The 27,619-nt window shown below is 38.9% G+C and overlaps 1 protein-coding gene across 4 annotated transcripts in view; it reads left to right on the top strand.

Annotated features, from left to right (window-relative positions):
• The window catches only part of Tafa2 (TAFA chemokine like family member 2), a 465,253-nt gene that overhangs the window by 291,190 nt on the left and 146,444 nt on the right, over positions 1-27,619 (top strand). For all 4 annotated transcript variants that reach the window (XR_003844525.1, XM_021204972.2, XM_029542620.1 and 1 more), the window contains exon 2: positions 24,138-24,244. Coding sequence is in view for 3 of the 4 variants with exons in the window: in XM_029542620.1 (XP_029398480.1) it covers positions 24,138-24,244 (107 nt within the window). In the remaining variant the exon portion in view is untranslated. The remainder of the gene's footprint in view (positions 1-24,137; positions 24,245-27,619) is intronic.

Here is a 27,619-nt window from a genome sequence, read left to right as displayed (position 1 = left end):
CTCTTCTTTATGTTAGCCCCAGGCTTGGGCTCTCAACAGTGACTAACATCTCGGATACCCATTTTTTTCAAATGTAGTATGTTCAGAAGAAAGTTATTATTTCTGTCCTACCTCCAACTTCCTCACAGCATCAATCTTCATTCAATTCCTTGAGTCAAATAACTGGGCTGTGTCATTGATCTTTCTATTTACCACCCTTTTATCAAGTCTTTGGAAAAATTCTAAGGTCTGGAGCTCTAAAATATATAACAAATATGTTGACTTTTCTTCATTTATACTTCGGAAGGTCAAGCTATTACCATAGCTGCTCTGGACTGTAGACTGTGAATAGATCAATTTCCCGTTAATCCTTAAAATTTTATGCAGGGCAGTGATGGCTCAGGCTTTTAATCCCAGCACTTGGGAGGCTGAGGCAGGTGGAGTACTGAGTTCGAGGCCAGCCTGGTCTACAGAGTGAGTTCTAGGACAGCCAGGGCTACACAGAGAAACCCTGTCTCAAAAAACCAACCCCCCCCCAAAAAAGATAAAATTTTATTTTGTATTCTTATTGTTATTATTATTATTATTATTGTATGGCTGCTGCTGTTGCTATTGCTGATGGTGATGATGGTGAAGATGTGTTTGTATATGTAAGTCAGAGTGCAACTTTCAGGAGTAAATTTTCTCCTTCTACTACATCAGTTCTGAGGTGGAACATGGGACATCAGCCTTGGTATTGAGCACCTTCATCTGCTGAGCCACATTTCTGATACCCTTCAATTAATTTTTCTAAATTTTATTTATTTAGTTTTTGTACATGTGTGTGTGCATATGTGTGCATATGTGTGTGTGTGTGTGTGTGTTACACATGAGCCATGTTGGGAGTGTGGCAGTGAGGTCACCCTGGAAGAATCAGTTCTCTCCTTCCACCATGTGGGTTTTGAAGATTGAACTTCAACCCCTGCCCCTCTTTTAAACCATGTCTGGCTCTTGGAGGAAGCATTGTGAGCCCAGATGAGAAAAGAAACTCGTATATGCACTCCACCTTGCGGTTGCACACTGTCTTACTCAGGCATTCATTTGTGTTCTCTGGCCAGGTCCATGTAATTCTCCGTAGGGTGGGAGGACTTCATTCCTTCTGTGGCTAACGGTGTTCACAGCTCCTAGAACAGTGTGCAGCAGGTACTCATTAGATATTTGCTGACAATTCATCTAGTTCCCTTTTAGTGCAGGAAACAATCATTGCCTAAGATGGCATGAAAAATTCCAGCAAATTACCCTTTCTGGATTTCAAAATGGTTATAGAATAGAAATGCTGCCATTCTTTTTGTTTTTTTTTTTTGTTTTTTGTTTTTTTTTCCCTCCCACTGGCATTCACGCTCGGATGCTGAGCTGGACACACTGGCTATAAAACGGCAGTCAGCACCAATGCAAACAACAGAGGTGAGCTCCTCTTGTGCTGTGAGCTGCTTGATCTCTGGGGGGGGGGGGGGAGGCCGGCATATGGTAGGCATCAGAATCTTGCCATGGATTGTCTTTCAAAGTCAAATTCAGCCTGTCAAGTGGTGGAGAAAATGATTTGTTGCCTGAAGAGATGGTAGATTAATATTTCTGAAAAGTCATGTGCTACACCGCCTAGGGCGTCTATACTGCCATTTAGACTGCCTCCCCCTGATATGGAGAAAGCTTACAAAACAGCATACTTTCTTGGTGCATAGACATTTCCTGTGCCTCAGGACTGGGTTCCCAGTGAAGGGTAACATTCATTAGCCCCTTTAGACAATGTGGCCTATGGAAACAGACCCAGGTCTTTATCTTGCAGCTTCATCTCGGAGTCAGCATGACTAGGGGAAGCTGTGATGTATGAATCAGGAGGGAGATTGATTTTCCTCCAGGTACATGGCAGCCGGAGTAATGAGACTGGAAAATTGCCTGCTCACTGAGCAAACATGACAGGGATGTCATAGAGCAAATTTATCTTTATGCAAACGCATGGGGGAGTCACATGGGTGGGAATTCCACAAAGTGACCCAGTCTCTGGAAGGCGTCCCTCTAAATCATCCCCTCGCATCAGGAATCCAACACTCAGCAAAACTCTGTGGTAACTGCCCACCCCCACACAGGCTTCTACTGAATAATGTAATCCTCACAGTACAGTAAGAAATAGGATAAATTGTGGTGTCATTTTCAAATGAGAGTCTTCAACTCTCGCAGGCTATTTCTGGTGTTCATCTTGGATTTTGTGGCAGTGAAACATAAAATATCTACTTTAATAGAGTAGAAGAAATGGAGTGATTTATCCAAGTCATCCCAGGCCTTTTAGAACCTTCATTTGGTAATGGAAAAATCAGTGGTTGATAGAGAAGCAGATAATTTTTCTATATGTAGGCAGCCTGGTGCAGAGACCACACAATCTTCTCACAACATTTAGGCATACAGAAAATTTCAAATCATATAGAAGGGTATGGTGACAGTATTTTGTTAAATCACTTAAAACATTTCCAACATAATGGTTGGCATGATTTGCTTTTAAAAAGCATTTCCTGATGTCTTTTTAGCTGTAAACTACTATAAAAACCTCAAAATTTTGTTAGTAACTTTGGATTTTAACAAGCACTTTTAGATTTGAAACCTCTCCTTCCTGTTTGAGTCTAGTTTGCTGATTATTAATCAGCCAGTAATTGAGATGGGTTCCTGCTTGGATATACACTCAGTTCAGGAAAAATAGGATCAAAGGAGTTAGCCAGATTTTCAAGCAGATCATTCCTTGTAAAATGGATCAGAATATAAAATAAGTCCAGAGAAAATGAGCCTTGTTAAGGCTAGTCCTGGGGACTGAGCCACAGGGATCAAGGCAGAATATGTTCTTTTGTTTTTATTCTTGAGACAGGGTCAGGTATGTGGTCAAGGCTGTCCTCAAACTCTTTCTTCAAGGAAGAACCCATTCTGAGACATCTTCTGTCCCATGTGCTCCGTCACCAGAACCTTGGCTGTCATGTTTCACAGGGCACACCTCCTTCTAGAATCTAATAAAACAACAATGAAAAGCCTTTTATCTTGGCGCTTCACAATGACAGAATGAACACTTTCCTGTGTGTCACGAACCATGAACGGGTTTGCCTGTTTGTATTAGTTTAGCACTCATCTCTGTCTACTCACAAGGGTAGATAGAGTTCGCTCTTAAGTGCACTTTGCAGATGAGAGGCTCATAGAGGCCCAGTAACACCCTGGGTGACAGAGATAGTTAGCAATCAAGGCCAACCCAGTGCTACTGCGAGTTCCTTTGTATTTTGATCCCCGAATCTCCCAGGGAAGTTTGAACCTCTGTACTTGGGAACGTCAGAATCCAAAAAAGTTTTTGCTAAAAATAAATGAATCCTTAGTCGGGAATAAGGTATGTCCTATGAAATTTGTTCTATGACTGTTTATGCAGTGCTACACATGGTATAGAGTGGAAAGTAGGTTTTCATTTCTAAAACCTACTCACTGAGAATCTGGACAGACCTATACCACCATCTATTCTAAGATTATCTTTCTGTGCATCTTCTGGTCCTCTTTTTTGCCCACACATTTTTTTTTTTNTTTTTTTTTTGCCTCTTACCATCGCCCCCTGGATTCCTGCCTTCATATGTGGGGTGCCTACTTTCCCTTCTGAGTCTTTTTCTCTACTTGATCTTTTTAAGTGCAATCTCTCACTGAATTTTTCAGGAGAAATCGCATCCTTTAAAAGCTCTGCAGAACGGGAGTTGTTCCAGCTCCTGCTTTGCCTGCTTTCTGTTTGCAGAAGGATGTGGCCATGATTGTGCCCTCCTGGTCTGGGGGCTCCGTGTTCTTTTCTATATGGTGTGTGCTTCTTCAGCCTGCAGTTAAGATTTGATTTCAAGACTTTTGACTGGGGTCAGAGCTAATGAAAAAAAAATGCCCCATTTATGAGAGATGTGGATGCCTCCTGGCTCTAATGGTTTCCTCATGCCAGTTCCCTGACTGCTGTGAGAGAGACATTTCTAATAGCAATTAGCTAACATTTAAGTCTCTCTGTATGTCACACATCAGCCTAAGTGCTTTGTCTGTCTTAACTAATTTAATAACAGAGCTGATCGGATTAGGTAAGGTGTGACACTGTCGGCATTTAACAGAAAACTTTCCCAGAGGTAGTCAGCTCCAAAATAGATCTGATGTTCCTGGTCTCCTACTGAACTGTTGCTGGTACATGGGCTGAGCTGAAGGCAGTGGGGTCGTTGTGTATGAATTCAGCTCTTCCCAGAAGTGGTAGGAGATGGGGGGAATCCCACTGGATGACTTAACACTGTTTCCTATTTGATATTCACCGTGTTATTTGTGGGATGTGGTAGCCCAGAAAATAGTTGAAGACCTGTTGATGTCAAATCCTGCTCTAAGAACTTTTTGCGCATTAACTCAGTCAACCTTCATGGCCCTTTGAGAAAGCGTTTTTCTCATTTCATAGTTGAATGAATAGCGGCATTTGTTAATTTTTTCTAATAGTTCAAAGTTAATGAATGTCAAAACCATGGCTTAAATGCAGGAAGTCTGGCTCCTAAGTTTCCATAGTTAGTATAACCACCACATTGTGAATGTCAAATAAGGCATTTACCATTATGACTCTATACCTTGCCAATACAGGAGCCATGTTTTTTTCATTCTTTGCTATTTATGTGTCTGTAAAAGCTAACGGTATAAAATAATGAAGACTAAGAACCAAGTTCTTTCAACATGCATTTCTTTATCTTTATGTTAGCTTCAAGTGATTAGTTCTAGCATCAGACACAAAGGAGGGTGTAGATGAGATCTAGGCACTATGAGAGCTGAATGCAAGGACCAGGCTCAGCTTAGATGGGAAAGATAGATCTTTGTAGTCAAAGCAGGATGTCCCGGTGATGAGGAAAGGGTAAAGTCCATTGGGAACAGAAGATTTTCACTTGGACAATCAGAGGAGACTGTCAGTAGATGTAAAAACAGAACTAAATTTTGGGGTCACCAGTCTGGAAGATGGCAAGCATAAAATTGTTCTTCAAGGACTCTGTACTGGCTGGTTGTGTGTCAAATTGACACAAGCTGGAGTTATCACAGAGAAAGGAGCCTCCCTTGAGGAAATGCCTCTGTGAGATGTAAGGCGTTTTCTGAATTAGTGAAGAAGGGGGGAGGTCCCCTTGTGGGTGGTGCCATCCCTTGGCTTCTAGTCCTGGGTTCTGTAAGAAAGCAAGCTGAGCAAGCCAGGGGAAGCAAGCCAGTAAGTAACATCCCTCCATGGCCTCTGCATCAGCTCCTTCTTCCTGACCTGCTTGAGTTCCAGTCCTGACTTCCTTTGGTGATAAACAACAACTTGGAAGTGTAAGCTGAATAAACCCTTTCCTCCTCAACTTGCTTCTTGGTCGTGATATTTTGTGCAGGAATAGAAACCCTGACTAAGATAGGCTCCCAAGAAGAAGAAGATCTGGTAGGAAAAAGGTAAAGACAGGGTCCCACATGAAAGTCAGCTTGTAGAACACAATGGGTGTCCTATCTATAGTCTGGGATTGGATCCCTTTATTTTTTAGTGTTAGACTGGATCCCTTTATTTTTTATCGTTAATGCTAAGAATAACCCTAATAAGTAAAGAAATGTGTGGTCCTAGGAGAGAGAAGATAATTTCTGACTTCAGACAAGTTCTTTTTTTTTTTTATTTTGTCAGAGAGGAAGAAGCCTCGGTCAGGCCTTCTCTCAAATAATGGCCAGCCTTTGTCATCACTGTGAAGATATTTCTAGATGCAGCCATCCTTCTTGGCTGGATGCGTAGGGTTACTTTGATTGGTTCTTGTGGTTGAGCAAAGAGGTGACATTCACAAGATCGAAAAAGAGTTGAATCACTAGGAGAAGAGAATTGTTTTGTCTCCCATATTTCAAAAATATACCAATTGGGGCTGTTTAGACATGGAGTAATTATGATCAAGTTTCTGGACTGAGCACAGGAGAATGCAGTGGTCAATTTTATTCTTTATACCTGAAGACAAAAAGAATTAATCCGTAGTCAAGAGAACAGCTAAGGTGAACAGAGGTGGAAGACGCATGTTCCCTAGACAGTTCACAAATTGGATAATGTCCCCAAGCACATTAAAACTTAATTGTATTATCATCCCCATTTGAGGTTATACAGTGTGGTGTCAGCGGATGGTGTCAAGGGTTCTTTGAACTCGATTATTCCTGCACAGTTCTCAGGACAGAAGGTGTGGAACTCTGAAGCAGAACTGAAAAGAGAAGAAAGTCGCCTTGTGCCCCCACACTGTTTTCTTTGGATCTCTACACAAATGGCAACTGCAGGGGAAGCAGAGATGACCTTAACTATGTCTCATCTGTGCATGGCATAGTGCGATTCTACCAAATGGGAGAGACTCCAATGGCTTCCTAATCAGGGCCCAGAGTTACTTGTAAGTGGCTCGTACCAAATCTTTGGGTACAATTTCTTTTCTTTTTTCTTCTTCTTTCTTTTGTATTCACTTTACATCCTGATAGTTCCACCCCTTCTCAGTTTGTCTACCCCCCCCCCACAGCCCCTCCTCCTATTCTCCCTCCCCTCTCCTCTGAGAGAGTGAAGCATAACCCCACCTATCCTCCACTCTGGCACATGAAGTCTCTGGAGGGCTAGGCTCCCTTCTCCCACTGAAGCCAGACAAGGTAGCCGGGTTAGGGGAATGGATTCCATAGCTACGTAACAGCTTTAGGGATCCCCCCTCTGCCATTGTTCAGGGCATACATGAAGAAGAGCTACCCATCTCTCACATATGGGTGGGGGTCTAGGTCCAGCCTAGAATGGCTGTTTTCTGAGAGGCTCTATCAGCACTTGACTCAGGCAGATGCCAACACCCACAGCCAAACTTTTGATGGAGCTTGGAGACTTTTATAGAAGAGATGAGGGAAGAATCGTAGGCCCCGAAGGGAATAAGAATTCCACAGGAAAACCAACAGAGTCACCTAACCTGGACCTTTGGGGGCCTTCCAGAGATGGAACACAATTTCTTTATTGTGGTAATACAAGAGAAAGTATCATACTGTCTTGGATTGTAAATGTGAGACAGCTTTATCCACTCCAGAGAGTTTCATGACAATTAGAATCTATTTTCATCCTTTGGTAGTGTCTGAAACCCTCAAGATGTGTATAGGTTTTATACATTTAAGCTTCATCCTGTGCTGGTCGCCTTCTCAATAGCTCAGGTATGTTAAGGATAAACACTCGTTTGGTTGTGAACATCCTCGGTATTCTGTGTCAGGTCATTTGAACCGAACTCTGTTTTACTCTTTAATGGTGGCAAGCCATATTCATCGCCCATGTTTTCCCAAGACCCTTCCCCTGAGTTGAAACGTCTCCTTATAACTTCACCTGTTTCAGGGTTAGTTCAATCACATCTTACTTTAATTACAAAGTCAGTGCTTGCTCCTTGGTGTCAGGGACAGTGTGACTACCACAGCAGTGGAGTATCTGTTGCTTTGATAAATGTCTTCTATCCTGATTTTCTAGAGGGTTGGAGGAGGATGGAAGTTAGGTGTTTGATTGCTCTATTTTACAGCTGGAAAATAGGTTTGAAGTGATTCTATGGACTTGAGTAAAGACAGGAAGAGAATACAGTTGGCTACATATACTTGAGTCTGAATGCACCTTTTACATTTGGACTTCTCAACCATGATTTTGCTCCACAGCACCTATGGTAGTTCCTTATTTAACATTCCTATTTAGTAGCACTTTGCCTTATATGATCCTCTAAACCTCATTTTCCTTTCTGATAAGTCCTCTGAGGGCAGGGAGAATTCCTAGCTTTGGTACTTGGGACAGTGATCACCACCATTAGGTTTTCACACAAAATAATCGCTTCTAAAACATGAATATGTGGTTTTATTTTAAGCTACATTTTGAGAAAGCAGCTGCATTTACCTTACTTTTTTTTTTCTTCTGATAATAATGTGTGAGCATGGCTTCCAGGGACATGTGCACATTAAATAATACTTGGACTATGTGATTCCAGACTCTGCCTTCCTCAATTTAATTAAGATATCATACCATTATATTATTTTCCCTATGGAAATTAATTGGAAACAAGCAATATATTATCAGAGACTTAGCCTAAAGCCCTTCTGTTTTCTATAATATCACCATCAAACCTCAAATTAAGAAGCACCGACTTTAATCCTAGCCTAGACTTCATGTGTTCAGAGGTCTTGCCTATCATTATCAGCATCATTATCAGCTTTAGAATAGCAATAAGTGTTGAATAGTATTTTTTTTTGAAGTTTAGTGTGCTTTTTATTTTTCAGTGTGCTGAATATATGACTAGGGTTATAATCTGTAAGATACTCTGATGCAGATTATCATGTTTATTGGGAAAAGAGGTGTCTGTGGCAAGTACCATCATTTTAGTTTATGAGATGATTCTGGTGAGGCTCAGAGGGACCATCTGCCAATGCAGGTAATTCATGTCAGTCTTAAATCCCAGTATTCTTTCTGTGAGTCCTATGCTTGGTTTGCGATCACATAGTAGGCACAAAACAGACACATACTGCAACACTGGCCAGCGCTGAATAGGAAGGGAGCATGTACTATGATGGGTGGTTTGACATTTGAACAAACAGACCATCACAGCAACAATGAGCTTGGTGCCAAAGTCTAAATGCGAGGTCATTCTTTAAGCATTACGTCAGGAGAAAAGCTAAATGCATCCATTTTATTCCCAGTTTACTTCCTTGGCCTCCATTTCCCAGCTTGTTTGAACCACGAGCTATTTAAGGCTTCAAACTTTACCACGGGCTTCTGAATATCCTTTTGTACTCTGTAGTTTTTGTTCCCAACAGCTGAAAAGAGCCAGCTGACTCCTTTGGTATTTTTATACAGTGTGCTTTATTGTTTGCCTTCAGTGTTTCCTCCGCCACAACCCCAGATGCTGTGATTGCTCTCTAGATGAAGACATCTGCTTTGCAGAAGGACCCTTTTCTTCTATTCAAGTTTATGTTACCCACCCTTACTGAAGAATGGAGCAGGGAAGGACCTGCTCTTACCAGTACAGGAGTAAATGCATGTTCTTATCCTTTGGATTCTCCCGGGAAGCAGTTGCTTAGTTTAAAGAAGTACATTAGATATCTTCAGAGTTCAGGACTTTGACATAGCTCCCATGCTCAGTTACTTGATAGAATAGTACTTTTTGAAGTCCATAAATCTGAGCACAAATTCCAGTGGGGTGAAGACTCAATAGAGGAAAAATAAGTTGATGATGGTTATTTTGTCTTTGGATGAACTCTCCTATCTTTTATTATTTATTTATTTGTTTATTTACTTATTTATCTATGTATTTATTTCTTGATCCAAGTCAGAGATATACACAGCTCATGAGTCAACCTCTAATCTAATGGATTAGCTCTGAGGCCACAAAATCTATTTACACATTGTAGTTGACATGTAGAATTCTTTAAAAAAAAACAAAACTATTTAAGAATGCTGAAAACAGAGATTTCAGGTATGGTATCATACCTCTTGCTTTTTATAGAAATGAGGAGTCTATGGTACCCCAGGTTCCCTTTTTCCAATGGTGTCAGTGGACCAGAACCAAGCAGCTTCTGCAGGACCCAGAGACAGGGTCCTCTGGTACCTTCTTTACCTGCTCATCTGTCACTAACTACTGTCACTTGAGGTGTAATATCATATAGGCACATGTTCAGTCAAATTTAATTCTACCCAGTATAATGTGTCTCCTTTTGAGACATATATATATATATATATATATATATATATATATATATATATTCTGTAAACCTGGGTCAAAATCAGTAGGAATTACTTTTAAGCATTCTATGTTATGGTATAGAAAACCAGATCTTAGAATCATTGTTTACATTCTTGTACTTAAGGTGAGAAGGGCTAGAAGTTTTGCATTCTGGATTGCCCTAGCTCCCTTTGACCTTGTAGGAGTTGCTTCTATTTTTTCAGCGTGTTTCTTCTTCCCTGCAAGGGGATGAGTGTGTCTGGCAGCCTCATGGTCATATACATCAGAAGCAATCATGGATGTGAGAATGTTTAATACACCATATGGTGCTATGCAAGGCTAAGACACTTTGTGGGCAAAGAGAGCGATAGCATATGGTTTCTCAAGGAGCTTAGAGTCTGTTTACAGACTCAGGACTCAGATATAACATAAATAATGGTTGAGAATATCCTACTTCCTACAAGAAGTAGAGACATTAAATGTTACCAGAAAACACATGATCATTCTCGGCAACTAAACTCAAAATTCAAGACATACATAACCTCTCTTCTGTTAATTTATTATTTATTTCCTACATATTTTCTCTGCTATATTCTCTGTGATTAAAAAAATTACACAGTAAAGACAAAAGCAGTGAAACAGAATACCCAGTTTTCTATGTTCATAGCAGCTTTTATTCTAATAGGACAATAGGAAATAAATAACAAACATGCAAACATTTTAATTCCATACCGTATGATATGTCATGAAGAACATGATACCAGCTGTGTGGCATTGCTGATGAGCATGTCAGCTCATCACCACTGTTACTGTATGTTTCACATGGTGAACACTCACAAAATTCACCTTTTTACTACGTCGAAGTTAAGTTTTGGCTGAACTGTAATGGTCTCTGGCATTGTGGTTTTCTCTTAACATTTCCCCTATATGCCTTGAATACTCATGGCCAACAATTCAAGTAAGAGGATATAAATTTGGAAGAAATAAGGTCAGTAGGTTTTCAGCAAATATGAGATGACAGTGGCTATAGTTTAGACCCATCATTCCTGTGCCCCTAATGTAGGCCCTACTCATTGTGTTCCTTGGGGCATTTCTCTAAGATAGACTCGGGTAACAGGCTTTCACTCTTACCCAGAGACATAATTTCACCATCTAATAGGTATCACCATCAGAAAAAATGTCTCTAGATTGCACACTTAACCAGTTGAAGACCATGTCATAGTGTAATTGCCTAATGCTGGAGAGTACCCCACTTCCACCCACAAGGAACGCACTGAGAGCAGAAAGAAGAGCAAGTAGAGATTATGGGATTGATTTTATTCATAAAAAGAAGTCCCAGATATTGGAGAATAAAAGAGATTTCAAAGGGGGCTGAAATTGTGTTGTAAAAGGAATAAGTCAGAAAGCAATATATTAGGAGCTCACAGCTGACAGAGGTCTAGAGAAGTGGCAGGTGCTTTGATTCTTAATCCTCTGGATTCTCAGGTGCTTAAGCTATTAGCTGAGAACTGAGTATATAGCACGTTGCTATATTAAAATCTTATTATGTCCCAATATTTTCTAAAAGGCATCTTATGAAGATATATGGAGCTATGTGCAAATATCGAACACTTATATAGGGTATACATAAAATGCAGTTATAAAGCCACGCAGGCCCCTGCTCCCTGCTGCTCTCTCACTGTACCTTGTAGAGAAATATTTTCCTGGAATTTAATGATGGTATAGTGGCCATAAAATTTTAGTTTAAGCCATTCAATTTTGAAATTATATTTATTTATTTTTCATGAGGGAGTGAGGATGGCTGTCTGCAGTACGTGGGACAGTCAGAAGGAAATCTGCGGGAGCCGGTTCTCTTGTCTCCATGTACACCCGTAGAGGTGGGTCCCTGACATCCCACTCAGGTAGTGAGATGTGATAGCAGGTGCCTTTGCCGTCTCAGACACCCCACCGGCTCTGTCTCAACTCCATCTCTTAGAAGGAAAGTCATACTCTGATGAACTTGATCAAACACTATCTTCTTGGATCTCTTACTCCAACTTTCCTTTGACAGTAGAATGGCACACATTTTAACACGTCTGTCATTATCCTTTGCATGACTTTTCTGGTTGAATTTATTTATTCGTTAGCTCTTTGGCAATTACATGCCTGCACATACTACACTCAGGTTTCTCTCCTTTTCCATCCCTCCCCACCTTTTGGTTTGGTTTTGTGGACCATTTAGTTTAACCAGGGCCATAGGTGTGGCCATTGCCTTAAGACTCTCCACTGGAGCCTGGCTACATTACTACTGGGTGTATAAATGAAGTTAACGAGGCCTTTCTCCCAGAATCTATTACAATTCAGTAATGAGGGGTAGGTCTGCCTGGTGGATGGGCCCATCCTTGTGCAGACCCCGTGCAAGCATTTCTAGTTCCTGTGAGATCACTATTGCAGTGACTGTCTACTGCCTAGAAGATCACATTTGTCCCTTCTACCCACCCATCTTCTAGTCTATGTCTGCAATGAACATATCTTCTAGATTATATCTGCAGCGTTTCCTTGTCCCTTGTCTTATCTAGGACTAAGAACTCCATCCCTTTCTTAACATTTTATATAGCCACAAGTCTCTGTCTTCATCACAGTCTACTAGAAAGAGACTTGCCCTGCTTATTAAGGCCAAAAATGGTAGACGTCTGTGTATGTAAGCATATATATTAGGAAGTGGTCTCATGCTATATCAATTTAATTAAACAATGAAACTAATTTCTTCCCTAGTGTCTAGTGATCTCTCCTGATGTGGGCTTCTGGGTGGCTTTACTCTACCAGGTATAGATTCTCTCTTGTGGAATGCATCTCAAGTCTAATCAGAGAGAGCTGGTTAACCCCCCCCCCATCATTAGTTTTGATGGTAAGGCGCACATATGTTAATGTTAACACTTTTCAGGGAATGGATATATTAATTAAGTCCTCAGAGGTTCACGTTTTCAGTTGCCACTGATGCGGCTCTGCATTAAGAATTGTTCAGGATTAGAATGCTTTATTAGTAAAGATATTTTTGTATGTTGAGTATAGGCTGTTAAGAGGTTGATGTTCAGTAGATACTGGCCATGTTGGATGACTAAGCATGAGACTAACTATACATATTCATAGCAGTAAGTACAGTTTAAATGACTGTCCCTTTTGGAACCTGCGTTTTATCTGAGCCTTTAAGATCTTTACCATTATTTTCACTTCTCCTTTTTAACACTTTGATGGATTGAAGGAGGAGAGGAGAGTGGATTTTTTTTTTCTTTTTGGCGTGGTTCCATCTTCTAAGAGAACAAGAGCACACATAAGTTTTTAACTAGTCCCAGTAGTAACAGAGTGGAGAACAAGTAGGACTGATTTTATTACCTTGCATTCTTTGCTTTAATAACGAGAAATGTTTTGTTTTCAAATGAAATAAAATACTTTGCGTTGAAGTCTTCATATGAAATTTAGGTTCATGTGCAGATCTATCAGCACATGCATGATTTTAACATATATGATCCCCAGTTACTATGATAGTGATTTAGTGATCTATGCACGAGTAGATATAGTGGGAGGGTTTTGTTTTCTTATTCTTTACCATGGTGCTGTACTCAGGAGCTGGAAAATGTTGTCCTAGCTGATTTATCCCTGAGTGAATGCTTGGTGGAAACCGTGCATTCACACAGCACCTGCCTGACTCCTACCACCAGATTATGATCATATTTTCATGTAGCATCATTGCTGTGTGCATACAAGGCATGGCAAATGTGAAGGTTTCTAATTGTTAGCCTTTTTGCTTGTAGTTCTTGTAGCGCAAGAGATCAAATATAAAATGAGGTTTTGTTGTATCTAGATTTCAATTACATATCTTTCTTTTACAGATCTTGTCAAGATTTTGGCAGCAAGCATACATTTTATATTAAATTATTTAAATCAGGATTATTTTAAAAGTGGTTCTCATTCACTCTAAACTTCTGCTCAGTTGAACTCAAATATATGCATGTTTTTTTAAAATGTCATATATTTCTTACTACAGTGGTTTTCTATGAAATCTCATATTTTGGTCATATAGTGTAACCTCCCAATCTTTTTGTCTCATGGAAAGCAACAGATTTAAATCGTGGGAAGCAAAAGTTCGGGTTCTGTTTTGTAAATCAGTGAATAAGTGTTAAGTTTGAGTCACTGAATACAAAACAAGAATGCAGAGAAGTATAGTAGCTTAGGGTTAATACTGAGAAGTGAGGTGAGACAGGTAGTTTAACTCTGATAGATGACTGCCCTCAAACTACCTAGAGCCACTAGAGAAGAATGAGACACATCATCTGATCATGCCCGAATGAAAGGCACATGTTTGACATGTCTTGTCGGTATGTTACCATGGAAACAGATAAATAGATAAATTCGTTATTCCTCCCTGAATGAAGGAGATTATCTAAAGTATTCTCAATGACTGTACTGTTGCTAACACTTGCAGGTTGCTTCCCCCATGTCACGATGTGACGTGAAGAGCAGTGGTGAAGAGAGGGTCAGTTTTTAACGAGAAGTATCTGTCAGACTGCAAGAATTCATGAGAGAACTGAGAAGGTGATCCCAGGAAGAGGGATGGAGAGACAGATTCAGTGCAGAAGGTGATCTGTTGAGAACAGTGTTACAGTTACTGTGAAAAGCCTTATCTTCTATACTGGGTGGAAGCAATGTCATAAGTAACAACTACCCATCCTTTGATGCCCCATGAACTTCATCAATTTTTCATCTTGGATGCTGAGGAAGATACTGAAAATATATAATTGTGGTTTGAAGAGAAGGCCAACTTGGAGAATATGCTTCTTGGAAAGATTATAATAGGAGAGCCTTTTCTGGGCAAAAGCTTCCTAGGGAAAAGTTAAACTTCGTCAGTGTTATGAAGCACTTTTGAAACCCATTGAAAACAATATGAAGAAGCAGGTGAAAAGTTTTTAGAAATAACTCATCTCATCCAATGATTCTTCTTTCTTGGATGCTGATGGGCTAGACCAGGAAACACTTATGCAGTCCAGCTTTGGAGACACGTTAGACTCCCTTCTCAGAAGGAATTGGAGCAGAAAGAAAAAATCCGTGTTGAAAAAGACCATTTCTCTGGTCACCAGTAAAATTTTACCTTCCAAAAAAAAAAAAAAAAAAAAAAATCGAAGTTTCTCATAAACAGAAACCAGAAGAGAAAAAAAAGCAGCATATAATGTGCTTACAGAAAGAATGAGAGAGCCAAGAGTCAACCTACTGTGCCAGGTGTGTCACCTGCAAAGCAGATGGTTCCACAAAGACATGAGGAGCAAGAAAGAGTAGGAGAAAAGAGTAAAGAGACAGTAAGAGGCAGTCGGGATGGGGAAAGAACGGAGTTCAGGAAGCTCATTCTTGCAAGGGCAGGGCAATCTGTTAAGAATTACACGAGCCAGGTCACCAAAGCAGTCTCTACTTCCACCTTCTCAAAGATGACAAAATCAAGCATTATCCCAAGCACCAGGAACACTTCATGTCTGAGCTGTGAAGAGCATCCTCTGTCTCCCTGCACCAGTGACTGGAGGCTATACTCTCACCAAGCCTTTCGACTGTACAAAGCAAGGAAAGGCACACGTGGCGAAGCAGATGCTACACCCATGCCCCTTGTGCAGCAGGTCGAAGCCTTCCACAAATGAACCCCTAGCAGATGTCGTCTGAGGAATAAGAAGAAAGAGACCATCCTATTCCCCTCCAGGTCGGTGACTAAGACCTCACAAGGCACCCAAACTCCAAATCAAACTGCAAGTCAAACCTAGCTCAAGGCCCGTGACCTGCTGGAGTAGGGAGGATTAGGATTCTGAGCAGTTCCGGAAACGCAACCGTATCCATTCGAAGCATAGGAACCCGATCCCAGAACTCTTGAGAGTGGTCCACGGGGCACCCTCAGAGGCAAGTGTGTTCCTGCTCAGTCATTAGCTGGCAATAGAAGCTGCTCTTTCTATCACGAGGCACAAGGAGAACCCGTTCTCCAGACTCACCCACACACGCGTGGCAGTATCTCTGACAGTTCAGGTGCCAGTTTTTCCCCAAAGATCGTTTTTCATACATTTTTGAAGCTAATAATGACACTCAACTCATATAGAGCTCAATTAGAGTTCTTGTAGCCTTTCCTTCAAACACCAATCAGCCCTTTACTATTGGTCTTAGCTCCTAGGGTTGCAAGTGTTTGTTTTAACACAGTCTGATTCTGTTTCATCTTTACTCCCTCTCCCTTTTACATCTTCATTTTAAACACAAAATAAAGGTAGTTAATTCCTGGAGAAAATGTTGAAATGAGTGCTTTATATCATCAAACTCACTGGCATCCCACCGGCTCACTGAGGAGATACTATGATCCAAATAAAAGACAAAATTAAAACTTTGTGAAATTAAAGGGCATTTCTCTTACAGGTAGTATGTAACAAAATGGCATGCCAGCATGTCTGAACGAAAGCCATACTTGAAATTTTTCCCTCTGCAGTAAAGTCTCCATCAGGTCTAGCTAATATCAGAATAATAGTGTCTGGTAAGCAACATACTTAGTCTCAAATGTATTAACTCAGTTTGCCAGAACATACAGTCTTTATGAATAATAAATTATAAAATATTCAAGGCATGCTAATTTATAGCCCCAGAGAGCACAGAAGTGGTATGAATTATTGTTTATTCAGTATCTCTTGTCCATTTTCTATATAAGTGGAAATCAGACCTTGATTTCAGCCTTTTTATTTTTTGGTGCACACTCTCTTTTATGATACAACCCGTGCTATTAGGATTCATTAAGCAGGTTGAACATTGTCTACATACTCAACATGGTCGACAGATCTGGATCCAGGAGTTGCCTCTTTTATTCATGTACTACTTTAAAGTTACTCTTCTAGATTATCATAAAAAATATTGGAATTATAATATATTCAGAGTTGAGTTTAAAGGTCTTACATGAGAGCTAAATGAGATGAAATGTTTAACGAATGAGTAGATTTTCAATATAAAACTATACTCACATACAGAGTAATATCCAGATCTTCAGTTAGCATGCCATTCTTTATGTGACTCCTTCATAAAGAGAATCGCCTAGATATAAGATCCTAGACACTGTATATTTATGGTTTGATAACTAACTCTGAAATACAAGTATTGGTATTTTGCCAATCTATCTGAGACTCCATCTTTTTAGTGCTCCTTCCATTTTTAGTTATTGTTTCACATTCTGCGGTGTTAAGTTTTTAGATTTCAGATAAATTCCTAAAACATAGCTTACTTCTTCTGTGATTAAAGCACACGGGCTTTAAAGATGATTTCTCTGTGACTTTCATTTTGAAATCAAAATTCCTAGGAAGAATTTTGTGCCCTAGATCCTATTATTTATAGAATAGAAAACTCTATGCTGCCTCTGTGTTAGATGTTTTACACTCTTGCGTTTATTATTTACAACCATTCTACCAACAAAAAATAGTTTATGCACATTCCATATGTGGTCACTAGGGTTGAAGCTGTTAAGTAAACTTGACAAATTCATTCAACTACTCTTGTCTTTGGGCCAAGGACCACAGTTGAGGAAATATTTCTGACTTATGCCTGCCTTCTGAGGGACAGACCTTTTGGAGAAAGGGTAATACCTCACATGTGTTCCTTTAAGTTCAAATGCCATACAATCTCCTATTTATTATAGTGACATTTTTCTGAGAAAATAGATGCTGCTCCATCTTACAGATAGGGAAGGTGCGCAAAGCCTCGGCTGCAGCAGCAGATGAGCAGTAATGCAGAGTTCATTCTTCATCACTTCAAATGTCTTCCTTATGCTCCTAGATATCCTAGACGGCTTTGTTTTTTCCTTTATTGTTTTGTGTGTGTGTGTGTGTGTGTGTGTGTGTGTGTGTGTGTGTGTCGGTTTGAGTATTAGAGCTTGGAACCTTAGAGCATTGCATATTTCTGGAGACATCATTTAAATGATAATACATTTCTCATAACATTTCAACCTCTAGGTGGCAAAGACATTACAGAAATCTGACAATTTTCTCTATGTGCTGCTAGGAATAAATCAATAGTTTTCTGTGACCACCAAAATTGCAATATTGTGAAGAATGGGGTAAAACTATGTAAGATAGGTTCATCACAACACAAGTAGAGCAAGTATTCTATGCATTTAAAACAACTGTTTCAGTTCAATGTGCTTAATAGTATGGTTTCAAATTCTACAGTGTGATGATAGATATGCGACATTGATTGGAGAATTAATAGTAATAAAAATTGATTAAACTCAAATACCCTACTTCTAGATTATATAAAACATAGTAAAGCTGGTAGAATTTTTAATTCTTTCTGAATTTATTATTATATATTCTTATGCATTCAGCATAAACATACTCTATTTTTTAAATCTCTACATATATTTAGAATTCTCATGTATTACAGATTGAGTAGTCTTAATTTAAAAATCCAAATACCAAATATGAGGTATTTCAAAATCTAAATATTTTTAACACCAAAATAATGCCAGGAATAGAAAATTTCATACCATGAAATTTCCTTTCATTTCTCTCAAAATTATTATTTTTATTATTATTATTTTCTTTATTTACATTTCAGATGCTATCCCGAAAGTTCCCTATACCCCCCCTCTGCTCCCCTACCCACCCACTCCCACTACTTGGCCCTGGCCTTCCCCTGTGCTGGGTCATATAAAGTTTGCAAGACCAAGGGGCCTCTCTTCCCAATGATGGACAACTAGGTCATCTTCTGCTATATATGCAGCTAGAGACACAAGCTCTGGAGGTACTGATTAGTTCATATTGTTGTTCTACCTATAGGGTTGCAGATCCCTTCAGCTCCTTGGGTAATTTCTCTAGCTCCTCCATTGGGGGCCCTGTGTTCTATCCTATAGACAACTGTGGGCATCCACTTCTGTATTTGCCAGGCACTGGCATAGCCTCACAAGAGATAGCTATATCAGGGTCCTTTCAGCAAAATCTTGCTGGTATATTCAATAGTGCCTGCATTTGGTGACTGATTATGGGATGGATCCCCGGGTGGGGCAGTCTCTGGATAGTCCATCCTTTCTGTCTTAGCTCCAAACTTTGTCTCTGCAACTTCTTCCATGGGTATTTTATTCCCCATTTTGTGGAGGAATGAAGTATCCACGTGTTGGTCTTCCTTCTTCTTGATTTTCTTATGTTTTGGAGATTGTATCTTGGGTATTCTAGGTTTCTGGACTAATATCCACTTATCAGTGAGTGCATATCAAGTGAGTTCTTTTGTGATTTGGTTACCTCACTCTGGATGATATCCTCCAGATATATCCATTTGCCCAAGAATTTCATAAATTCATTGTTTTTAATAGCTGAGTAGTACTCCATTGTGTATGTGGTACATTTACCTGATTCTACTTCTACATTGTCCTTCATTTTTGTATTATCTTTTGTGGATCAATTAAGCGTATTTTCTGTTTTCATGAGGAATTTGTTTTTCTTGTAGCAAAGTAGGCTATGAATATTTGCTTGATTACAAGCCATGTATTTTTTTATATGGGAGGGGTGGAAGGACTACAAAAACATATCGCGAAGTCTAACTCTCAGTGACTTAACTGAAACACGTAGCACAGAAGGGAAGGGTATGTGAAAGTCCAGAAGATTTGTCAGCCTTCCAGTTTAGACAACTTTTTACTTCCGCATCCTTCATTGCCAAGGTTACCATTTCTCATTTATCCCACATCCCCCATATTCCCTGACAGTTGCTGCTGCCTGGGCAGCGATTTCAAGGTTTCATCTTCTATGTGCACTTATCCATTAGCTTGTTTCATCTTCTATGTGCACTTATCTGTTAGCTTGCAGTTTCTGTTCACTTGGTTCCCCGCCCCCGCCCCCCATGGTTGGCAATTCACTGAAGTTTTGCTGTTTTTACAGATGAATGTGACAATTCTAATTTGTGGTAGAAAATTTTAACTTGAGATCTGGTGGGTAGAAAATAGCAAAAAAGGACTGTGGATTCCTCCTCTACCTTCATTCAGGGTTACAAAGAAATGTACCTCTCAGCTTTTTCATTTTTTGCTATTGTTCCTTTGTCAAAAATTATTAATCATGGGGCTGGTGAGATGGCTCAGTGGGTAAGAGCACCCGATTGCTCTTCCGAAGGTCCAGAGTTCAAATCCCAGCAACCACATGGTGGCTCACAACCATCTGTAACATGATCTGATGCCCTCTTCTGGAGTGTCTGAAGACAGCTACAGTGTACTTACATATAATAAATAAATCTTTAAAAAAATTATTAATCACTCCATGACACCATTTTGCTCAAATTTGATTATTATTTAAAGCCAGAAGAAAGCCAGAAAGATGAGTTATTACTGCTTTTCCTCTTTTTGGTTTGCCTTTTCCTGTCTCTGCCTTTCCTCCCTTTGACCCTATTTGTCACTCCCTTAGTGCAGGCAGAGATGATTGACACACACTGACTTCCTCCCCATGGTAACAACTGCACATCATATTTGGGTAAAAGCTTTTTTATAGCATTCAACAAGTATGAACTTTCCAGTTATTAAACCAGAAATTGGATTGCACCATACATTCTATGAGAGACCACCTGTATCCATAGAATTCTTATATTAGAGTGGACTGATATAAACAAATGGATTGTCATGCAGCATTTTGAATGGCCAGTGTTGTAAATGGATACTTAACATGGCCTTGAGTAAGTCCTCTAGGAGGAATTCTAACCTGCAGGATGGCCAGTTAATACCAGGAAGTCATCTGGGAGGTTGTGGAGAGTGTTTGGGGATGAATGCTAGGTTTCTGCTGACATGAAGTGAGATTTTGGTGGCAGCTAGTGAGAAAAATTTGTAGAGTTAACATTTACACCATTGGTATGTGTGAATAGAGAAGTGAAGAGAAAGTGCCTAAGATCAGAAACAAAAAATACTTATAGTGACTGTTTTATTCTTTTTTTTTTCCCCCGAAACTAGAATATCAGACAAAGCTTATGAACAAGGGTCTTTATCACAGACACTTGCTTTGCTAAGACATAGAAATTGGATTATATATGGTTGATGACATTTAAACAAACACTGAATATTTCAAATATATCTGGGAAAGGTCAGATACACACTTTAAGCATATGTGTACAGGGGTTGCTTTATGACAGGAAAACTGGGAAGATCAAATACACGCTCAAGTGTGTGTATAGGAGCACGCGCGTGCTTTTGTGTGTGTGTGTGTGTGTGTGTGTGTGTGTGTGTGTGTGTTTGTGTGTGTAGGGGAAATACGGCTAGCATACTGTGGTCAGTGAGACATTTTGGTGGTTTGACTTGTAGTATGACAGTAACATAGGTTAAGCATGTAATGTTAGAGATATAAAGGGGATGCGGTTGATTGACTGGATAGAAATACTGATGGTCCGAGAAAGAGAAAATAGGATTGTTACAGACTTCCAAATATTGGGCTACATTCTTCTTTCTCATTTTGTTCTGACAGCTCGATGACCTTGTGGGCGTTTTTCTTTCTATGTCTGGTTACCAGCCGTCTGTTCTGCTGTTTCATTTGATGGGTGCACAATGGTGTAGGGAAGGACAGACTGCTGAACTTGTAGCAGAGGCCATTTGTATTACCAAGAGTTAGGCTAAGCACGTCTTTTGGTGGATGAATGTGGCTCTTTATTTTGTTCCATGATGAGCAGAGCCGTGAAGTTGTGGGATATGATGCGGAAGGGGAGGCAAAGTAATCAAACAAAATGAAGCAAAACAAAACAAAGAGGAAGATTTTAATTAAAAGCAAGAGAGCTGAGTGAAACAAAAGTAATACAATTAAAGATTAAAATTGAAAATTTTGTTTACCGAGAGAGTATTAGGCCTGATCATTATTACAGTGCGGGATTTTTCACTGAACTATTTTTTTTTTTTTTTTTTTTTGAGGATACTAGTAGCCTATGCTGCTGTGCTACTCTGTGAAAAGACGAAAAGTGCCTCAGTGGAGGCTGGTTTAATCATATGCCCCTAAAAAACTTTATTCAATAATAAATTCCTTAAATTTGTTGAATCCAGAATTTTAAAAATATATTTATCCAATTTGTTTTTTACTACTGTTGTGCAGATTCAGCATGGAGCCGGTGCTTTGGGAATCACAGTCTAATAGATAGCAAGTACTTGTTAATATTTACTGAACATTTAATATCTGTTGTGGGGTTTCAAATATTAGATGGACTCTTTTCCTTTAGTCTTCTACCAATTATTATAATTATGATCAGTTTTATTAAAACCCTTACCTTACTGTCAATGAAAACATAGTTATTAAGTAATTTATTCAAACCCAATAAACAAGAAATTTGATTTTAGACCCAGTGACCAAATTTACATAGTCAATATCTCTCCCTTTGTACACGATCTTTGACATCTGACATGGTGGGCCACACATTTTATATAAACGTACCATTCTACAGTAGAAGAAACTTAAGCAGGTTACCCCAACAGTTACAGGAGACACTAAAGCTACAGATTCAAAATAACCAAAGTTAATACATATTATCTATTTGTATTATTGCCGTGACATAAATGTATTGAACACAAACTGTAGAAAGGGAGAATTTATTTTGACTCATAGTTCAGGAGTACAGTCCATGATGGCAGGGAAGTCAGGCAACAGCAACTGCAAGCTTCTTACTGCACCGATTCTTTATTCAGGAGATAGGGTGATAAATTCTCTTGTTCAGATGAATATTTTACATCCACGATCCCAACTGGTGAAATGTTGTCATCCAAAGTTAAGATAAATCTTGGCACCTCAATTAATCTAATCCAGGTACACCTCCATAGTCACATCAGAAGCTTGTGTTCTAGGCAGTTCTGCCAAGATGACAATATTAACTAATATGGTTATAACCAGGAACCCAGAGAGCATGGATTCAAACCCTGAGACTTAGGAATCAATGTTCTTAATCCTTCAAACCTCCTTTTCAAGGATATAATGAATATAACCTTCCAAGCTAAGAAATATTAGTATATCCATATAAAATATATCCTACATCAAGTTATTTTTTTCTAGATTGCTTCATGTAAAAGAATGCTCTGAATGTATGTCCAAATTTGTTTGGTCCCCCTAATCATGTATTTGAAGACAGGTTGAAGGCTGTTTTGGCAGTAGAGCTATGATGAGAGAATAGTTTAGTGACCTTGAGGGGAAGAACTATCAGGCATCACAAGGCAGGAACCCAGAAATCTGTTGGAAAGTAGACAAGAATCTGTAGGCCTAGCAAAGTTGACTTCAATATAGGATCTAAATTCTAAAGGTACATCTACATGGAATCTTCCCTTGGTTTTGCTTTTGCCATACCATTGCAGTAGCTTAAATAAGGATTTTAGAATTATGTCATTCTGGGTTTGAATTTTTACTCTATCATTAAATGTGACCTTAAGAAAATTTCAAAATTATGTCAGTTATAATATGAGGGTAGACATTTTTTTCCTGAAGAATAAGAGGGTAATTTGTAAGGTGCTTGAGAAAATACATGCTAAATTTTTGGTGTCAGAGTATAAAGTAGTTTTCTTTTCTTAATAATATGGGTTCAGTTTGAAAATGTTGACTTTTAAAAATTCGTATTTTTCATCTTTTCCCTACTTCGCCTGAAGTACAATAATTTGAATTCAACAACACTCAGTCTCCCACTGTATAGATAAGCTGGCAGACAGAAAGCTATGTCACAGAATGACTTTCAAAATACAACCTCAAATGATAAGTTTGAAATGGCTTTATTCTGAACAGGATTCATCTAAGCAATTAGCATACATTTATTTATTTATTTATTTATTTATTTATTTATTTATTTATTTATTTTTATGTGCACATATACGGACATGCACACGCTGGAGAACATGTGTGGAAGTCTGGCATTGAAGAAAGACGCTGGAGAGGTGGGAAAATAAACAATGCCATTCAAATGTCTGTGTCTTAAGTTTTCTTGATAAATTTTATTTACGTTTCCATGAAGAACGGGTTGACAATATTTCTGAGTTGTTTTAAGTTGATAAAAACTGACAAGAGCAAGATGTTTCTTGATTCTTGAGTCATATCAACATGCTTCGTTTGGAAAACTCTTCCCTGTGTACAGTATATATAGTTGAGCGTGGCACCTCAGACCTGTAGTGCTCATTCTTATTTGGGAATCTGAGATCGGAAATTTATGAATTCAAAACCAGCCCAGGTTATGCAGTAAGATCCTGTTTCAAACAACAACAACAGCAACAACAACCACACAATCACCACCACCAACTACAGTAAACATGGTAACATAATTTATATAAATGGAACCTTCAGTGTGAGAAATTCAGTGTTCTGGGATTACGTATGTCAAGGTATCATGAAAGACGACTGCAGTACAATTAGGGAAGTGCGATGATTCTACGTTCTTAGGTCATGTACTGCTTTTCTATTGCAGGATGAATAAGAGATACTTACAGAAAGCAACACAAGGAAAGCTTCTGATGATTATTTTTATAGTGACCTTGTGGGGGAAAGCTGTTTCCAGCGCCAACCATCACAAAGGTAAGTTCCTCTGCTTTCTGTGCCGTCTGTGGGAGACAGCTCCTTTAAACAGATTGTCACATTCTGTCTGCACTGGTCTGTTCAGTTTTATTAGGTATGGGTTCCCCTTAGCAATTTCCTTTAAGTAAAAAATGCAGAGAGCTGTCTTCAAGATGACTTTGAGAGCAGAAACACCATGTGTCCAGGATTATTGCCAATTCTGCAAATATTGTCCAATGAATACAAAATTCTAACTCTGTCTTCCCTCCATTTTAAAGACAGTAATGTTAAATTGTCAAGTTGGTCTGTAATAAAGACGAATTTCATATTTCCACTATCTTCATAAAGAAAACAGTTTTCATATACATGTCATAATCATGTGTACACAGTATATGTAAAGTTTTCTTTTAGAGTTTTTTTTGTGTGTTTGTTTGGTTGTTTTTTTTTGGTTTTGTTTTTGTTTTTTTGTTTTTGTTTTTTTCTGGTAGACCATCTCTTTTCTGGCTGCATGCCTCTCTGCCCACCATTTAGACACCATTTCTACTATAATCCTCAGAAAGTTCTGTTCTACAACAGAAAAGAGTGAGAATATTTGTCCATATGTATGTGCTGTCAGCTCAGAATTACTCCCCTTTTTAGCCATTAGACTCAGCATAATGAATGGCTGCCTTTTCCAAATGAGTTGAAATGGGGCTATTTCCGCATTATGTCTACCACAATCAAGTATTCATAACCTGAGAAGTCAATTTAGATTTTTCTGTGAAATATGGTTTTCCTATTCAATTCTCCATCCACCATAAAGGCTAGCAATTTCCTTTCTTATTCTGTTTTGGGGTGAAGGAGGAATTAAGAGGACTTTGAATTCTCTAATACTTAAATTATTTAGGCACATGCATTTAATTAGCATCACATGGCCCATTAACACAGATAACAAAGAAGTATTCTGAGAATTGAGGTCTGTATAACAGACCGACCCCTTGCACTTAAAACTAATAAATGATCATTTATAAGCTGAAGAATTTTGTAGAGAGTTTTTCCTATTTTGTAATCTTCATTATTACCTATAGAGGTGTATGTGTGTGTTTGTAAATGAACAATTCTTTCTTTGTCTTTATTGTAGACTATGGATCTGTCAATCAAACTTTTAATCCTCTTTAATAATTGTTATCTTAGTTTATTGTCCTGTCACTATGATAAAATGCTCTCACTAGAACATTTTAAACACAGTTCCAGGATAGGGTTGATTGTCGCAGGGAAGTCAGTTTCAGGAGAAGGAGGGAGCTGGACATATTTCATCTATAATCAGAAACAGAGAGCAACTCATGCAATCTAGGATCCCCTGTTCCTACAATGGACCTCCTGACAATTATGATGGATCTTCCCGATTCAAATAACAGAAGATAATCTCTTGTAACCACATCCCAGGTGATTAGTTTGTCAGTTTGTCAAGTTAACAGTTGACACTAACCACCACAGTGCTGTCTGTACAAAATTGAAAGGATTTTGTAGCAATATATCACCTCTGCTTCAAGGCAATAGTGAACCTGGTGTCTAACATCAAAAGCGCATTGAGCACTTGATTCCAAGAAGTGTAAACTGTCCGAGAAAGGCCATTCTTGGAGCTCAACAAATCCTGCTCCATCCATACTTTCCCTGAGAGTTACTTCAGGGCCTGTTTGCAGCCTGTAGAAGTGAGAGAAGCAGAGAGGAATGCAAGGAATGACGGGTGTCATAAAAGCACCAGCAGTTTTCCTAATAGACATGCTTTCATTGCCAAAGACAGGGGACAGTGTCTAGAAGAGATCCATTCGTAGTGAATTTCCACAGTATGAATTGCATGCTGCTGTTGGAGCTACTTTTAAGAATTCTTAAGTCATGTACTCTGTTAACTCCAAAGCCACTGTTTCCTTACTACTTGCTAACAATATATTTTACTTTTTTACTTATTTATAAAAATAAAAAATATTTAAACATTTGAATTTCTTTGAATTATGTGTATATGTGTGCATCTGTGAATACAGGTGTACCTATTTAGTCCAGAAGAAAGCCTCTGTTCTAGTTCTACACTAGAACTAGAGTTACAAGAGGTTGTGAGCTGCCTAAGGTGAGTTTTGGGAACAGAACTCAGATCCTCTGGAAGAACAGCAAGCACTTTAAACTGCTGAGCATCTCTCCAGTCTCCGTATAAATCACTGCACCTTATAAGCAAACAAAGTTGCATTGTATAAGAAACACAAACTGCCAAGTGCACTGCACAGAAGAGAGCCTAGGTGGTTTTCTGTCTCATGTCTACCTTACCACTAATTTGCATAACGACTTTATGAGGGATTTCTCTTTTCCTCTATCGCCCTTTCTTTCTCCCCCTTCCTTTTCTTCACTTATTCTTCTTGTCCTGGGCTATTTTGTATATAAAACTATAAGGGCAATATAAATATCATTGATATAGCGCATATTCATGCTCAGTAGTGAGTTGGGAAGTATGTACTTTCTAATGCTCTTGAATACGCTGTGTCTGCATACTGACTTCATTTCACGCCTACTTTCTTTAGTATACTATCATAGTCATTGTTCTAAAGATTCCATTTAGAGTCCCTTTATACTTAATAACAATAACCTCTTCATAGAAGCACGATCACACAGTTCTAAAGGCTTAGCTTGGCTAGTTCTTGAATTTGTGTAGACAGTAAGTATTTAATTGCAATTTTGCTATTTTTCCCAATAGCGCTTGGAAGGTATAATGTATCGATTCTCCCCAGTTGATCCATGTCGTATGAAGTTGCTACAAATATACTCATTCTCATGTGCACAGATGTTTGACAACCTGAACTGAGAATTCTCATGAGAATTGGGCATATCCTACCTCTGACTCATTTTCTCAAATATTTCTCTGATTTGTCACTTTGCATCTCAATTAGACCGTCACTTTCAAACACAGCTCCTTTGTTCTACAGGCATATTTTACATTAAAGGAGTGTGCTAAGGGCATGTTTGCCTTTCAGCTAGATCACACAGGCCTAGAAGGTCTTTTTTTACATATGGTCAGAGCAGCCATGTTGCTGGACTGAAATTCCTCTACATCATGCAATACTTTTGTATATATATATATATATATATATATATATATATATATATATATATTATATTACTCTCCTTTGTCATGTCCCCTCTTCATACATGGAAGTTTAGGCAAGTCAGACTGATTGAATTACCAATTTTCATAACATAGTAAGAAACACATCTCTGGTTAATAACACCTTGGTGAATACTCAAAAATATAATTTATACATATTAGAAACCCAGAGGGACTAAAGGACATCCCAGAGATGAGCTTAGCTGGCAACAGTTGGTAAGATGGATGCTACTGCATAGCCACACTTTAAGGTCAGAATCTAATTA

The sequence above is a fragment of the Mus pahari genome, chromosome 9 (genome assembly GCF_900095145.1).
Source record: "Mus pahari chromosome 9, PAHARI_EIJ_v1.1, whole genome shotgun sequence".
In the NCBI taxonomy this organism is placed as follows: domain Eukaryota; kingdom Metazoa; phylum Chordata; class Mammalia; order Rodentia; family Muridae; genus Mus; species Mus pahari.
Note: the sequence above shows the minus strand (reverse complement) of the source record. Positions and strands in the feature narration are given on the sequence as shown.